The sequence below is a fragment of the Drosophila nasuta genome, chromosome 2R (assembly GCF_023558535.2).
Source record: "Drosophila nasuta strain 15112-1781.00 chromosome 2R, ASM2355853v1, whole genome shotgun sequence".
Lineage (NCBI taxonomy): Eukaryota > Metazoa > Arthropoda > Insecta > Diptera > Drosophilidae > Drosophila > Drosophila nasuta.
The window spans coordinates 18,444,747-18,459,705 of NC_083456.1; the positions used below are offsets into that span (position 1 = coordinate 18,444,747).

At 38.1% G+C, this 14,959-nt stretch overlaps 3 protein-coding genes across 4 annotated transcripts; all 3 read left to right on the forward strand.

Moving 5' to 3' along the window:
- Positions 1-241: 241 nt before the first annotated feature.
- LOC132785127 (ankyrin repeat and KH domain-containing protein mask-like) lies at positions 242-3,171 on the forward strand. The gene is made up of 3 exons (XM_060791120.1): positions 242-337; positions 2,806-2,938; positions 3,005-3,171. Exons 1-3 carry the CDS (start codon positions 242-244, stop codon positions 3,169-3,171), a joined length of 396 nt encoding a protein of 131 aa, XP_060647103.1.
- A 1,409-nt stretch (positions 3,172-4,580) lies between these two features.
- On the forward strand, positions 4,581-5,562 carry LOC132786432 (ankyrin repeat and KH domain-containing protein 1-like). Its single transcript, XM_060792955.1, has 2 exons — positions 4,581-4,882; positions 5,100-5,562. Exons 1-2 carry the CDS (start codon positions 4,610-4,612, stop codon positions 5,448-5,450), a joined length of 624 nt encoding a protein of 207 aa, XP_060648938.1. The 5' UTR covers positions 4,581-4,609; the 3' UTR covers positions 5,451-5,562.
- A 4,322-nt stretch (positions 5,563-9,884) lies between these two features.
- On the forward strand, positions 9,885-10,773 carry LOC132786513 (ankyrin repeat and KH domain-containing protein 1-like). Of its 2 annotated transcripts, XM_060793058.1 has the most exons (3): positions 9,885-9,972; positions 10,077-10,343; positions 10,561-10,773. In XM_060793058.1, exons 2-3 carry the CDS (start codon positions 10,089-10,091, stop codon positions 10,705-10,707), a joined length of 402 nt encoding a protein of 133 aa, XP_060649041.1. In that variant the 5' UTR covers positions 9,885-9,972; positions 10,077-10,088; the 3' UTR covers positions 10,708-10,773. The 2 variants fall into 2 exon arrangements, with proteins under 2 accessions (XP_060649041.1, XP_060649040.1); XM_060793057.1 differs by lacking the exon at positions 9,885-9,972 and having other exon boundaries at positions 9,997-10,343.
- Positions 10,774-14,959: the final 4,186 nt, after the last annotated feature.

Genomic DNA, 14,959 nt, shown 5'->3' on the forward strand with positions numbered 1-14,959 from the left:
GGGAGTGAGTTGAGTCGTTAAAGTTCAAGAAAGCGCGTTGGCAGCAAAGAAATGGAAAAAAAGTATATGTATAAAGCGAAGCTAAAAGTGTAGTGCAAGGGAATTAGTTCACACGGAAGTGGCTGTCAGTATAACTGCCCTCATTCCATCCCATACACCTGCCCCTCTCTCTCTCTCCCTCTCTCTGTCCCCTTCAACCATCCATCGACGCACACTTATCTCTGCAAATGGAACATGGAACATGGCCATTGGCCAGAGAACCCGTGTTCTGTCCTCTCCTCTCCTGTCCTGTGTTGTCGTGTCGTTCGTGCGGAAGTTAGGTGCCGAAGCGGGAATTGTAGGTAAATATTATTGCAAAGAAATTTAAATACAGATTTTTTCATTATCTCTTCCCTGTCTCAGTCTCCTTTTTTCTGCATTTCATTTCGTTTTCTTTTTTTTTCTATTTTCATTTCGTCCGTTAAGGTGGAATACGTTAATGAAATTGCGCGTCTCTATTTTAAAGTTTTCGCGCACACAAAGTTTTCACAGACAATTAGCAATCGCACATATCACAGCGAAATATTCGATGTTAAAACTTTGTCGATATTTTCTATATGTTTAATTTGAAATTTATTGGCAATAAATCGTGTCACGCCCAGCAATACGCTCAGTGCTCAGCTCTAATAGCTGCTGCTGCTGCTCTTGCAGTTGAAGATAAATGACAGTCATTCTGTGTGTGAACTGACGTTGCAGTTGCAACATGGCGTTTTTATTGAAGACTTTACCAGCTTAAGAGATCATTGAAGTGAAAGTGTGCTGAGCAGATGTATGTGGTATTTGCGCTTATTTGATTGCTTCTCTGCTTGCAATGACTTATGGCACTTTGATTCAATTAGCCGCTTTTTGCAGATCTACGACACGTCACACAGTTGCTGAGTGTAATTAATGAGTTCAAGTTTTCGAGTACTTGCCGATGAAATATGTAGAGAAAGAAGGGAAACCTTGCCCTCGGGCCAAGCAAGAATAAATAAACATTTTTTGACATAAAGTAAAGTAAAAGTAAAAGAAATAAATTCGCACAACTAAAAACTTATTTCATTAGCAATTTCCATCAAAGCCAAAGTCAGTCATAATGACACACACAGTCGCTCTCTCTCTTTCTTTCCTTTACTTTCTCTCTCTGTCTCTCTCTCTATTCTGTGCTCTCTTTGTGTACCCGCGGGATATGCGTGTTGGCCTCGATGCTTGCTCAATTTAATTCAACGCCAATAAAACCTCGATAAAATGAAATTTGTAGCTAGAAATTTGCAGTTGCCCTTGGCAATCACTGACAACGAGCATCATTGATAGCCGTGGCGTATACGTGACAAACGGCAGCCATGTGTTAATCCCGAATTGTCTGCGCGCACAGTTCAAGCCAACACAACAAAAAGGACAACGAACAACGGACAACGGACAACATGGCAAAACAAACAAAAGGCGCATAAGCACAAAAGAAACAGAAAACTTGGACATAAATAAGAAAAATAAAACAGCAAAGAGAAAAGTTTATGGTCAACATTTTTAGTTGCGGTCGAATGAATACAAAAGTGTATTTTCATGAACACAGCCAAGGAAAGAGAAAGATAGAGTGATATACGATGAGAGAAAGAGAGACATTAATGCAAGCACTCACTCACACACGAATAACATGTGTATATACCGTATTGAGTTAGTAGTCGTCTTGGCAACATTTATTATATCACAAGTGGCCAACTGTATCCCAATGATGACTGCCTTGGCTTCGCTTGCTGTCCATTTTTGTTCCTCACTCGCACTTTTATTATTATTGATGACAATTTTGAGCAGACAATAAAAACGAACAATTACAACTAAAACAACACAACACAACAACACAAACAACAATAAAAGTAGCAGCAAGTGACTGCCATGTGGCAACTAAGAGCAAAACTAGACAACTTGCTTAACTCTGAGTCAGCGGCACCCAAAATTTTAAGCTGTGGTTAAAAAACAAAAAAAATCATTCAGAAAGTTTGTCAACTTTCGATATTTTCGTAACGTAATCAACATGTGTTTTTCTTCTTAGTATAACCATTTTCTTTATTTTTGTTTGCTTTCAAATTAAATTAGTGAAATTAGATGTTTACCATACATCCAATATAAGCTTTTTTAGCTTCAGTTATTTTTATGATTTTTCTTACGTTTCTCTTTATTTGTAGATCCTATTGGCATTCTTGTGTTTAAGGCCAGATCTATTGGCAAGTTACGCGTTATAAGTGCCTTAAAAAACAAAAACAATTAAATTGAAGCGCTACAAATACAAGTATGCCAACAAATGTTTGGCGACTATGTCTAAATTCTTTATGATAACTTTCTACATACCAAACTAAATCAACAACATTTAACTAAAATACAAACGCTCAGTAGGTTAAAATCAACAGATTGTTCGGAAGTTTGTCTTTTTTTTTGTTGTATTTAAAGTTTAGAGTTAATAGTTAAAGGAAAACCCAACAGCAAAACAAAATGGGATATTCTTTAATATATAATAAAATAATAATAGTCTCCAACTACTACTTGGATTATGTAACCACACAAAACATCACAATTGCTGACCTTAGACAACAAGAATGTGCTCTTTAATATTGCTTACCTGATTTTGATTAGTTTTTCCCATCTTTAATACGATTTCCAGAACATTTTTCATGTTGTCACCTCTTAACCGACGATCACGAATACCTTATTACTTAAATTTTAATTTTATAATCGACGATTAATAAGAAATTAATTGAAACAAATATTTTTTGTATTTATTTATGTTTGCAGGACGATATACAAGAGTCTGATCCCGATAGTTGTCCTCATGATGAGGGAGAAGTTCGTGAAGATGAAGACGAAACGGAAGAAGACTCCGAGGACTCGGATAAATCTGAAGGCGATGACGAAGAAGAAGAGATCGGTAAGTCGTTGTTTACACTAAACCAAAACGAAATTTATTTTAAAATCTTCTCTTTTATTGAAATAGATGTTCTGCAAGACAACGACGCAGATGATGAGGATACAGACGATGAAGATGACGACGAGGATGCGCCAGAGGTTAAGAACTTACTGCACGAGCATAACAACAAACGCTCGAGTAATCTCACCGCATTGCTGGAGGCTGCCGCCAATGTGAAAGCACCTGTGGCATGACACCTAAGCAAATGATGAAACCAAGCAGGTGATCGATCGAATTGATCACATTTGAGGCACAACGAATCTATTTATTTATTTTGATAATGTTTCCCTCCCCATTCAATTCACAGCAGCAAACGGTTGCTGTGCAAGAGCAACTTGAACAATGCCGCTGCCTCAACGGATGAGGGCGAGTCGTTGTTATCAATGGCTTGTTCTGCAGGCTACTATGAGCTGGCACAGGTACATATGTACATATGTATTTCTCCCAAAATGCGGCAATTTTCTCTTGTGGTGTATGAGAACATCCGAGGCAATCCATCGGCTGCAAAATCTTGAAAAGTTAATACGAGAGAGAAAGAATAAATGCATCCCTCCTGAAATCAATTTGAAAAAATATTGTCAAGAAACTTTTACCGATGGCGAAGTAAAGAGCATCACATAACGTAGCAAATCGACTTCTTAGTAGCTGCTTTAAAGAAGGCTTTAGTTTATGTGTCGTTGTAGAGATTAGAGGTGGGCACGGGCCGGGCTTTTTAAAATTAAGATTTGTGCCGGCCCGGCCCTTAGCAAAAAGGCCCGTCCCGTAAAAACCCGAATTAGGCCCGTAAAAGCCCGAAATAGGCCTGAAAACAATTTTGATTTAATCGCGCTTTCTTTTTTATTACCGAATTAGAACCGCCATTTATCGCATTTTAATTGCTTATCGATGCTACTATCGATTAGCTTATACAATATTTAACTTGTTTGCACACCACTAATTCAAAAGTGGCGTCCTATTGGGAAATTGGTTTTTTTCAACTTCTGGCCATGTGTGAAAAAGACACTAGGCTAAAAAGCACAAATTTAGAAAAAAAATTATTTTTAAATAAAGTTATGACTTATATATATCAATTACATGTCTTTTAAATTTCCTTATATGTGTAAATAAGTTTCGGGCCGGGCCCGAACTTTGGTGAAAAAGTTTCGTGTTCGGCCGGGTCGGGCCTTTCAAAAAAGAGTTTGTTTTCGTGCGGGCCCGGGCCTAAAAATACAGGCCGCGCCTCTAGTAGAGATAATGTCTCAATTTGCCCATTTTGAAGACGCTTCACGTTTTCGAAACTTGAGTGGCTTTGAAAACGTTTATGTATCTTACATAAATATTATGTTCCTTTTTCCACTTTTCACAATTAAATATGGAATTCACATTCGATAGTTATTTTTATTAATAAATTATCTATCGATAAGTAGTAACAGTAAAATTATGTGAACACATGTGTCCACTGCAGTGGAAAAGGGGAATTTATGATCGAAAGTTTACCCTTCACTGAGTGTAACATCGATAAGTTTGAATTAGTATCGATAATCAATATACCGCATTCAACATAACTCTGCGTTATTCTCGTCTCATATTACTTGTCAAATATTTTGTGACAATTGTGTTTCTTTATTTTTTCGTATAAAGGTTTTGTTGGCAATGTCTCAAAACAAGAAACTAAACCATTCAACTTCACTGAATACAGCTGTTTGTTTGGGTGATTTGCACCTTGTTGAACGGCTGCTCAGCAATAACGCCGATGTAAATGCACCTGGTGCCCCTATCACACCGCTAATATACGCCTGTTTGGACGGTCATCTCGAGATGGTGCAATTATTGCTGAGAAATGGCGCCAACGTTGATGCGCAGGATGATAAAGGTTATACACCGCTGATGATGGTCGCCATGGAGGGCCATGTGGAAATAGCCAAGGTTAGTATCGAGTCATGGACAGTAAATTGACCGTTGACAAGTGATTAGAATCCAAGATTTGATTGCAACTGTTTTCAGTGACGAGAATCGAGTTATTGATTTCGTTATTAGAAAGCCAGTTCACGTGATCTTTAATGTTGTGATGTTTAAAGAATGTATAAACTACTCTCACCTTTTCAACTGTTGATTAATCTAATGTTAAATGTCTCTTTCATAGGTACTTCTTGAGCATGGAGCCGGCATCAACAATGAGTTTTTGAACAGTGCTTTGACACTGGCCTGCCACGAGGGCCACTTGGATATGGTGCGTTTGCTGCTGCAAGCCGCCGCCGATCATAAGCATAAAATCGTCGAGATGCAGAAGGCTCTCATAGCGGCTTCAAAGGGTGGCCATGTCGAAGTAGCAAGATTGCTATTGGACTCCGGAGTCAGTATGCGGATGGATTCATCTTCGATCACATTGGCAGTCAACGGTGGTCACGTTAAGTTGGCCACTTTACTCTCCGAGCGCAAGGAACATGAGGAAATAATGGCAAAGCTCGATAGTATGAAAGGGTGGTCACGTTAAGTTGGCCACTTTACTCTCCGAGCGCAAGGAACATGAGGAAATAATGGCAAAGCTCGATAGTATGAAATTGTAAAAGAATCAGAAAACTTAAATAAATGAATAAGAAAAGTAAAACAGCAAAGAGAAAAGTTTATGGTAAACATTTTTAGTTGCGGTCGAATGAATACAAAAGTGTATTTTCATGAACACAGCCAAAGAAAGAGACAAATAGAATGATATACATACGAAGAGAGAAAGAGAGACATTAATGCAAGCACTCACTCACACACGAATAACATGTGTATATATATACCGTATTGAGTTAGTAGTCGTCTTGGCAACATTTATTATATCACAAGTGGCAAACTGTATCCCAATGATGACTGCCTTGGCTTCGCTTGCTGTCCATTTTTGTTCCTCACTCGCACTTTTATTATTATTGATGACAATTTTGAGCAGACAATAAAAGCGAACAACTACAACTAAAACAACACAACACAACAACACAAACAACAATAAAAGTAGCAGCAAGTGACTGCCATGTGGCACCTAAAAGCAAAACTAGGCAACTTGCTTAACTCTCAGTCAGCGGCACCCAAAATTTTTAGCTGTGGTTAAAAAACCAAAAAAAATCTACTTTGTGAGCATCCAGAAAGTTTGTCAACTTTCGATATTTTCGTAACGTAATCAACATGTGTTTTTCTTCCGTGAGATATAGTATAACTATTTTCTTTATTTTTGTTTGTTTTCAAATTAAATTAGTGAAATTAGATGTTTACCATACATCCAATATAAGCTTTTTTAGCTTCAGTTATTTTTATGATTTTTCTTACGTTTCTCTTTATTTGTAGATCCTATTGACATTCTTGTGTTTAAGGCCAGATCTATTGGCAAGTTACGCCTTATAAGTGCCTTAAAAAACCAAAACAATTAAATTGAAGCGCTACAAATACAAGTATGCCAACAAATGTTTGGCGACTATGTCTAAATTCTTTATGATAACTTTCTACATACCAAACTAAATCAACAACATTTAACTAAAATACAAACGCTCAGTAGATTAAAATCAACAGATTGTTCGGAAGTTTGTCTTTTTTTTTGTTGTATGCCCTTTATTTAAAGTTTAGAGTTGACTTAATAGTTAAAGGAAAACCCAACAGCAAAACAAAATGGGATATTCTTTAATATATAATAAAATAATAATAGTCTCCAACTACTACTTGGATTATGTAACCACACAAAACATCACACTTGCTGGTCTTAGACAACAAGAACGTGCTGTTTAATATTGCTTAACAGATTTTGATTAGTTTTTCCCATCTTTAATACGATTTCCAGAACATTTTTCATGTTGTCGCCTCTTAACCGACGATCACGAATACCTTATTACTTAAATTTTAATTTTATAATCGACGATTAATAGGAAATTAATTGAAACAAATATTTTTTGTATTTATTTATGTTTGCAGGACGAGAGTCTGATCCCGATAGTTGTCCTCATGAGGAGGGAGAAGTTCGTGAAGATGAAGACGAAACGGAAGAGGACTCGGATGAATCTGAAGGCGATGATGAGGAAGAAGTTGAAGAGATCGGTAAGTCATTGTTTACACTAAACCAAAATCAAATTTGATTTGAAATCTTTTCTTTTATTGAAATAGATGTTCTGCAAGACAACGACGCAGATGATGAATATATAGACGATGACGATGACGATGACGACGAGGATGCGCCAGAGGTTAAGAACTTACTGCCCCAGCATAACAACAATCGCTCGAGTAATCTCACCGCATTGCTGGAGGCTGCCGCCAATAAGAAAGCACCTGTGGCATGACACCTAAGCAAACTATGAAACCAAGCAGGAGCTTAAGAAGTGAGTAATAATCGAGTTGTGATCGATCGAATTGATCCCATTTGAGACCCAACGAATTGATTTATTTATTTATAACTTTGTACCGGCAGGAAATGTATGTAACAAGTAGAACGAGGCATCTCCGACCCTATAAAGTATATATATTCTTGATTAGCGTCAACAGCCGAGGCGATCTAGCCATGTCCGTCTGTCTGTCTGTCCGTCTGTCCGTATGAACACCTAGATCTCAGAGACTATAAAAGATAGAGCTATAATGTTCGACAGCATTTGTTATGCTTGCTTTGTTTGTTTCAAATTTTTGCCACGCCCCCTTCCGCCCTTGCAAATCAAAAAAATCGAATAACAAGCGTAATTATAAAGCTAGAGTTACGAATGTTGGTACATACAGTAATAACTATAGTAGTTATGATTCCTGAAAATTTGGTTCCGATAGAAAAATTGTCGAAGTTAATAAAGAAATACTTTTGTGTGGGCAAACACGTCTACTTACTGGGGGTCTTAGTTGCTTTGGCTAACAATCTGGTATATTGTGCCGTCTATGGTATATTTTGAATGTGGTACTATACCGATATACCACATATACCATTTGGTATATTTTTTAGTATTTTTGTAGTCTATTTGGTATATTTGAGAATAATACTGTAAAATATATTGCTTTTATTCAAAATGGGTAGCGGGTATCTCACAGTCAAGTACACTCGACTGTAGCATTCTTACTTGTTTTGATAATGTTTCCCTCCCCATTCAATTCACAGCAGCGGTTTCTCGCGCAGCCTTGCCAATGCCTGTGCAGACAACGATGTTAATACGGTCAAACGGTTGCTGTGCAAGAGCAACTTGAACAATGCCGCTGCCTCAACGGATGAGGGCGAGTCGTTGTTATCAATGGCTTGTTCTGCAGGCTACTATGAGCTGGCACAGGTACATATGTACATATGTATTTCTCCCAAAATGCGGCAATTTTCTCTTGTGGTGTATGAGAACATCCGAGGCAATCCATCGGCTGCAAAATCTTGAAAAGTTAATACGAGAGAGAAAGAATAAATGCATCCCTCCTGAAATCAATTTGAAAAAAATATTGTCAAGAAACTTTTACCGATGGCGAAGTAAAGAGCTTCACATAACGTAGCAAATCGACTTCTTAGTAGCTGCTTTAAAGAAGGCTTTAGTTTATGTGTCGTTGTAGAGATTAGAGGTGGGCACGGGCCGGGCTTTTCTTGCGTGTTCCGCCCGGGTCTTAAAATTAAGATTCGTGGTGCTCCCGTTTTCACTTTCACAAGATTTTTTTCGAATTGCAAAACGAGAAAATTTGACTTGCCGAAATGAAAAGTAAATGCCTATTTCTATATTAAATCGGATCTTATTTGCAAAATGAAAAAAAAGTAGTTGACTCATTGGTTTATTGTCGTTCTTTTAAGACCGCCAGCAGATCAATTAGGCTTGTAATTATTTTTAAAACGACTAATATCTGACCCCACCTCAAATTTGGATATCAAATTTTGCCATCGGCAACAACAATTTTCGTTTTGGTGAGCGACCGATAAGTCCGACACCATGAGTTATCGCCTAAGCTGCCATACTTTTAATAGAATGAAAAAGCAAGTTAAAAATACTTGTATAATCAAACGGATGGCGATAAATTTGTTGAAGTTGGGTGAAATATGTTTTTTAAAAATTAATTAATTTAATTTAATTAGTTATGTGCTAAAAGTGTATAAAAAAAATTGTTGAAAACATCGGAAATACATTGAAAAGGTGGCATCCCCATTTTTTGTGGGAAACAGCTGATTGCCGTTCAACTGATTTTTTTAAAGAAAGTTTCAAATCTTTCTTTGCAAAAAAGACAAAAATAAAATATATTTCATTCAGGGGAAGCATAAATAAACAATGCAGGATAAAAATATCCTTATGTGAGTTCAATCCACGCACGAAATTGGACATACAAAAGACATTTTTTCGCGTTGTTTACTTTTAACCAAAACACAAGTCAGCTGTTTTAGCAGTAAAAAAAGAAACGTTCCGATAGCAAAACGATGACCAAAAACGTGTGAAAACCGGAGCACCTAAAAAACGAAAATCTCGGTTTTGGTCCAAAAACGAAAACCGAAAGTGAAAACCGGAGCATGCCTGAATGTCTCAATTTGCCATTTTGAAGACGCTTCACGTTTTCGAAATTTGAGTGGCTTTGAAAACGTTTATGTATCTTACATGAAATATTATGTTCCTTTTTCCACTTTTCACAATTAAATATGGAATTCACATTCGATAGTTATTTTTATTAATAAATTATCTATCGATAAGTAGTAACAGTAAAATTATGTGAACACACCGGAAGAGGGGAATTTATGATCGAAAGTTTACCCTTCACTGAGTGTAACATCGATAAGTTTGAATTAGTATCGATAATCAATATACCGCATTCAACATAACTCTGCGTTATTCTCGTCTCATGACAAGTTAACATGCCCCTCTCTCCGGCCACATGGAATAATGCCGATCCGGAAACTCCAAGCCTACTCTATGCAACTCCAAGCCTAATCTATGCAACTCTAACGATAATACACTCATACATAGATTCTGACATACACACATGTTCATGCCTTTTGTAATAAATTGCCACTGACGAAATAGTCAGTCTTATTCAGTTCTCGAAACAGCACAGTGCTTTATTTTGTGAGTATTCCTAACATATTACAGAATTCTCTCGCAAATGAGACTCCCTCGGCCACTGGTCTGGTAACTGTGACAATTGTGTTTCTTTATTTTCTCGTATAAAGGTTTTGTTGGCAATGTCTGAAAACAAGAAACTAGTCCATGCTGTTGTTTTGGGTGAGTTGCACCTTGTTGAACTGCTGCTCAGCAATAACGCCGATGTAAATGCTCCTGGTGCCCCTGCCGCACCGCTAATATACGCCTGTATGGGCAGTCAGCTCGAGATGGTGCAATTATTGCTGAGAAATGGCGCCAACGTTGATGCGCAGGATGATAAAGGTAATACACCGCTGACGATGGCCGCCATGGAGGGCCATGTGGAAGTAGCCAAGGTTAGTATCGAGTCATGGACAGTAAATTGACCGTTAACAAGTGATTAGAATCCAAGATTTGATTGCAACTGTCTTCAGTGACGAGAATCGAGTTATTGATTTCGTTATTAGAAAGCCAGTTCACGTGATCTTTAATGTTGTGATGTTTAAAGAATGTATAAACTACTCTCACCTTTTCAACTGTTGATTAATCTAATGTTAAATGTCTCTTTCATAGGTACTTCTTGAGCATGGAGCCGGCATCAACAATGAGTTTTTGAACAGTGCTTTGACACTGGCCTGCCACGAGGGCCACTTGGATTTGGCGCGTTTGCTGCTGCAAGCCGGCGCCGATAGCCCGATTGCTATTGGACTCCGGAGTTAATATGCGATAAAGCTCGAAAAATGAAATTGTAAATGAAACGGAAAATAAATGAATAAGAAAAGTAAAGCAGCAAAGAGAAAAGTTTATGGTCAACATTTTTAGTTGCGGTCGAATGAATACAAAAGTGTATTTTCATGAACACAGCCAAAGAAAGAGACAAATAGAATGATATACATACGAAGAGAGAAAGAGAGACATTAATGCAAGCACTCACTCACACACGAATAACATGTGTATATATATACCGTATTGAGTTAGTAGTCGTCTTGGCAACATTTATTATATCACAAGTGGCAAACTGTATCCCAATGATGACTGCCTTGGCTTCGCTTGCTGTCCATTTTTGTTCCTCACTCGCACTTTTATTATTATTGATGACAATTTTGAGCAGACAATAAAAGCGAACAACTACAACTAAAACAACACAACACAACAACACAAACAACAATAAAAGTAGCCGCAAGTGACTGCCATGTGGCAACTAAAAGCAAAACTAGGCAACTTGCTTAACTCTCAGTCAGCGGCACCCAAAATGTTTAGCTGTGGCTAAAAAAACAAAAAAAAAAAAACTTTGTGAGCATCCACAAAGTTTGTCAATTTTCGTAATAAACGACAATGCAAAGCGGCAGCTTCGTATAACTATAACCGTAATAAGTGAGTAAAAACTAAGAGAAATGCCACAAAAAAAACATGTAAGAAAGCTTTAGTAGATGTGCTCGACTATGAGATACCTGTTACATATTCTGATTAAAAGCAAAACTGTGCAGTAATTTCATTTATATATATAAAAAAATATATTGTAAAAATACTCAAATATGCTGAAGTGTACATTTGGTACATTGATAAGTAAAAAGTACTGGCAATAAAAAAATTATTGTTCTATCTATTGTATTCTCTAAGACTTGGATATATCGTATTGGCTGATCAAGAATCAGTATAATTTTTAAGGTCAGAGAACGCTCATTCAGCCTGTCACATAATACTCTCTATATCCTATATGTAGCGGGTATAATAAATAAAGAAAATAAGTTTGAGGTGCGCAGGGCCCGGATATATTATCTAGGAAAAGCAAATTTCATTAAGTTACCAGCAGCCGTCACGCAAAACTGCAAAAAAAAAAATGAAAAGAAAAAGAAAAGTTATTTATGAAACTCACTTCGTTTTCACAACAAAGATGCGTGTGTGTGTGTGTGTGTGGGAATGACTCAAAAGCAGCCACACGACGCATAAATTGGCCCCGAAAAATATATGTTACGCAAACAGCTGTTGCACTCAACTCTAAATACTCTTCAATTTAAGTCGCCATTGTTGCCGCTGCCACTCAAAGATGAGCTCAGCATGTAACTAGCAAACTTGGAAGCTGGCAAGAAAAGTGAACAACATTATTTTCTAAATATACGTATACTTGATTTTTTTTTTATAATTTTTGCTTGAGTTGCGAACAAATGGCTGACAAGCACGTGCTCCATCAATTTGATATTTTATACTTGCAACATACACACACATACTACACACATATTGAGCTGACATAGCCAATTGATTAAGCTAAGCCACAAGTCGAGCCGAGAGCGCCAAGTTTAGAGAAGCCGAGCCGAGCAAAGTTAATTCAGAATCGTTTATCAAATAGCTACTGCTGCTGCTGCTGTTGCTGCAAAACTTGCAATGCATGCGAGGCGAACTGCTGGCAGCTGCCATGAGGCATGCACCACCTTGGCTGAGTGGCAGCAGCTGGTGCTGCGGCAATGCAAAATAGCAAAAACACAACGACTCGCAACTGGGAGCAAGTACGAGTACATCAAATATGACGTCAGTAGAGAAGCCGAAGCTATTTGTCAAATTTGACTTTGCTTTTGCCTCCTCCTGTTCTTTTCACTCCACACAAAATTGATGAAATGATTTGTGAAAATTCGTACAACATTCGAGCATGAGGTGATGAAATCAACTTTATTTACGAGCAGCGTATAGTAAAACTTTTGGCTTATGAAAAGCATACGTGAAGGCTGCAAATGGTCTGTAAAACAAGGGAATACCTCAACTAGTTTTTCACGATATTTATACGTGTATGCTGAGTGTCTTTTGAGTTGATGAAGTGGCATTGGTTTTGGCTGAAAATCAGCTGTAAACTTGCACAGGAGCAGCACCCTAATATTTTTACCGTATTGTATTCAGCCAATTTGGAAGCACTTATGAAGTTGTTCCACACACTCACAAACACACACACACACATAACGTTCGCTCTCTGGCCGTTAGCGTTTGTTTTCTGATTGTATAATCGGCGCAAAAGTGAAAAAGCCCTGCAGACTGCACTCGACCAGAGCAGAGCAAAGCGCAGAGATTTTTCATGAATTATCCTTGACACGTATACGCCTTGTGGCGCGACACGGAGTGTTGCCACTAACTGCTCAGGTGTAAACATTTGCTGCTCGAATGAAGCGCCCAATGAGGCGACACAGGCGAGTGCATAAAGCAAGCTCATACAAACCTCACACACACACACATGGCTTCAACCAAAACAAATATTATACGAAAATAAAGAAAGAGTATGCGAAAGAGAGTTGATGCCGACAGCTGTATACACTGCCAACTCTCAAGTAAAACTCTGAAAAAAAAAAAATTATTTGCAAGATGAAATGAAAATGTCACAGCGACATTTACACAGACTGAACTGACAAAGTTGATGGCAGTGCATAGCGTTGCATTGTAGTTGCCACACACACACACACACACACACACACACACACACACACACACACACACACACATACACACACGTTAAACAAGGCATCCGTTGTTAAGTACGCGTATTTTCCGATCCATTTATCACAGCAGTAGAAGAGAGAACACACCTCTAGCTAGCTGCTAGCGAGCTGCACAACAATGGCAACGGCAGTTCAACTGCAAATTCAAAAGCCAGATTTTAAGCGATATTCTCTCTCTCTGTGTGTGCAGCAAAGTTCGCAGCTAACAAAGCCCATTATGTTCCACGTGTGAGTGTGTGTGTGTGTGATGTTCGAGGCAGTTAACGGAAAAACGCAATAAATGCAGCAAATGTGTTGCTTTGTGTGGCGGCGACGGCTGCTGCCGCTGCCTGCTGCCTCTGTTAAACGCATTTTTATAGAAAACTGCATTCATGCCACAGCCAACGCCCATTTATATGCTATATTTATTTTTTCACTGATTTTCTCTTTGATTTTTTTATATAGCTTTTTTCACTCACTGAATGTGTGTGTGCATGGCTTTTATTATAATCGCTTGCCCTGCGACGAGCTCTTTAGCACAAATTTCCATCACAAAACGAGCCAATTAGCGAGCGTTTAATGCAAATGATTTCGATGGCAAAGCAATTGCAGATACTTGTACTCGTTATGTTAGAATATATATATAATCTTCTCAACTGCATGACGCAACCAGTGAGCTGTCTCCTTTCCCTCTTTTTGTATAACTATATAAAACTTTTATTATGCATATTAAAGAACATGCTTGGCATACGCACCGCAGGGAGATGAGAGACAAACTTACTCACTGACTGAGTGACTGACTGACTGTAGAAGTATCTAATAAATGGACAGCACACATGGCTCCCAAGAGTTTGGGTCTTAAATGGGTCACTGGTATCATTAGACAGGATTACCCGACACGCAAGACGCAAGAATTCGAAGCAAAAGGCATGCTGTCAGCACCTGGACTCTGGACTGATTAAATTCCTCCTTTAACTCTCGGTACCTTAAAAGCAACGAAGGCCAACAACACAATTTCAGGCTGACCACATTCAAATTTCGACAGCCACGCTGCATGAATAGATGAATGTGAATGAATGAATCGAATACACTCAAAAGCAAAGCATAGCTGACTTGAATTCGCGTTGCTCTTTGCCTGTAGCTTGTATTCTTCCTCTTAGCTGAATCAACTTAGAATAGAAAGCGTATTTCTGCGAGGTGAAATGCTACAAGGGTTAACATGGGGCAAACGCGACCGCAACAATTTCTAAAGTCATGCGCAACTTTATTTCAATATAAATAAATAAAAGCCGCACTTGCTTTTCTTTTGGCCTCATTTAACAGCTGGGCGAGGGAAAATATATACATATATACATATATTTGAAGGGCAACTAGAGCTGCAATTTAAGGGAACTGCATCTGCAACTGTAGAACAGCAGATATAAGCTTATGGTCTTTAGAAGTAGAAGAAAGTGCTAGCCAGTTGCAGTCACAGCAACCACGAAAAATTAAGATAAATTCAATTTACTTGAATC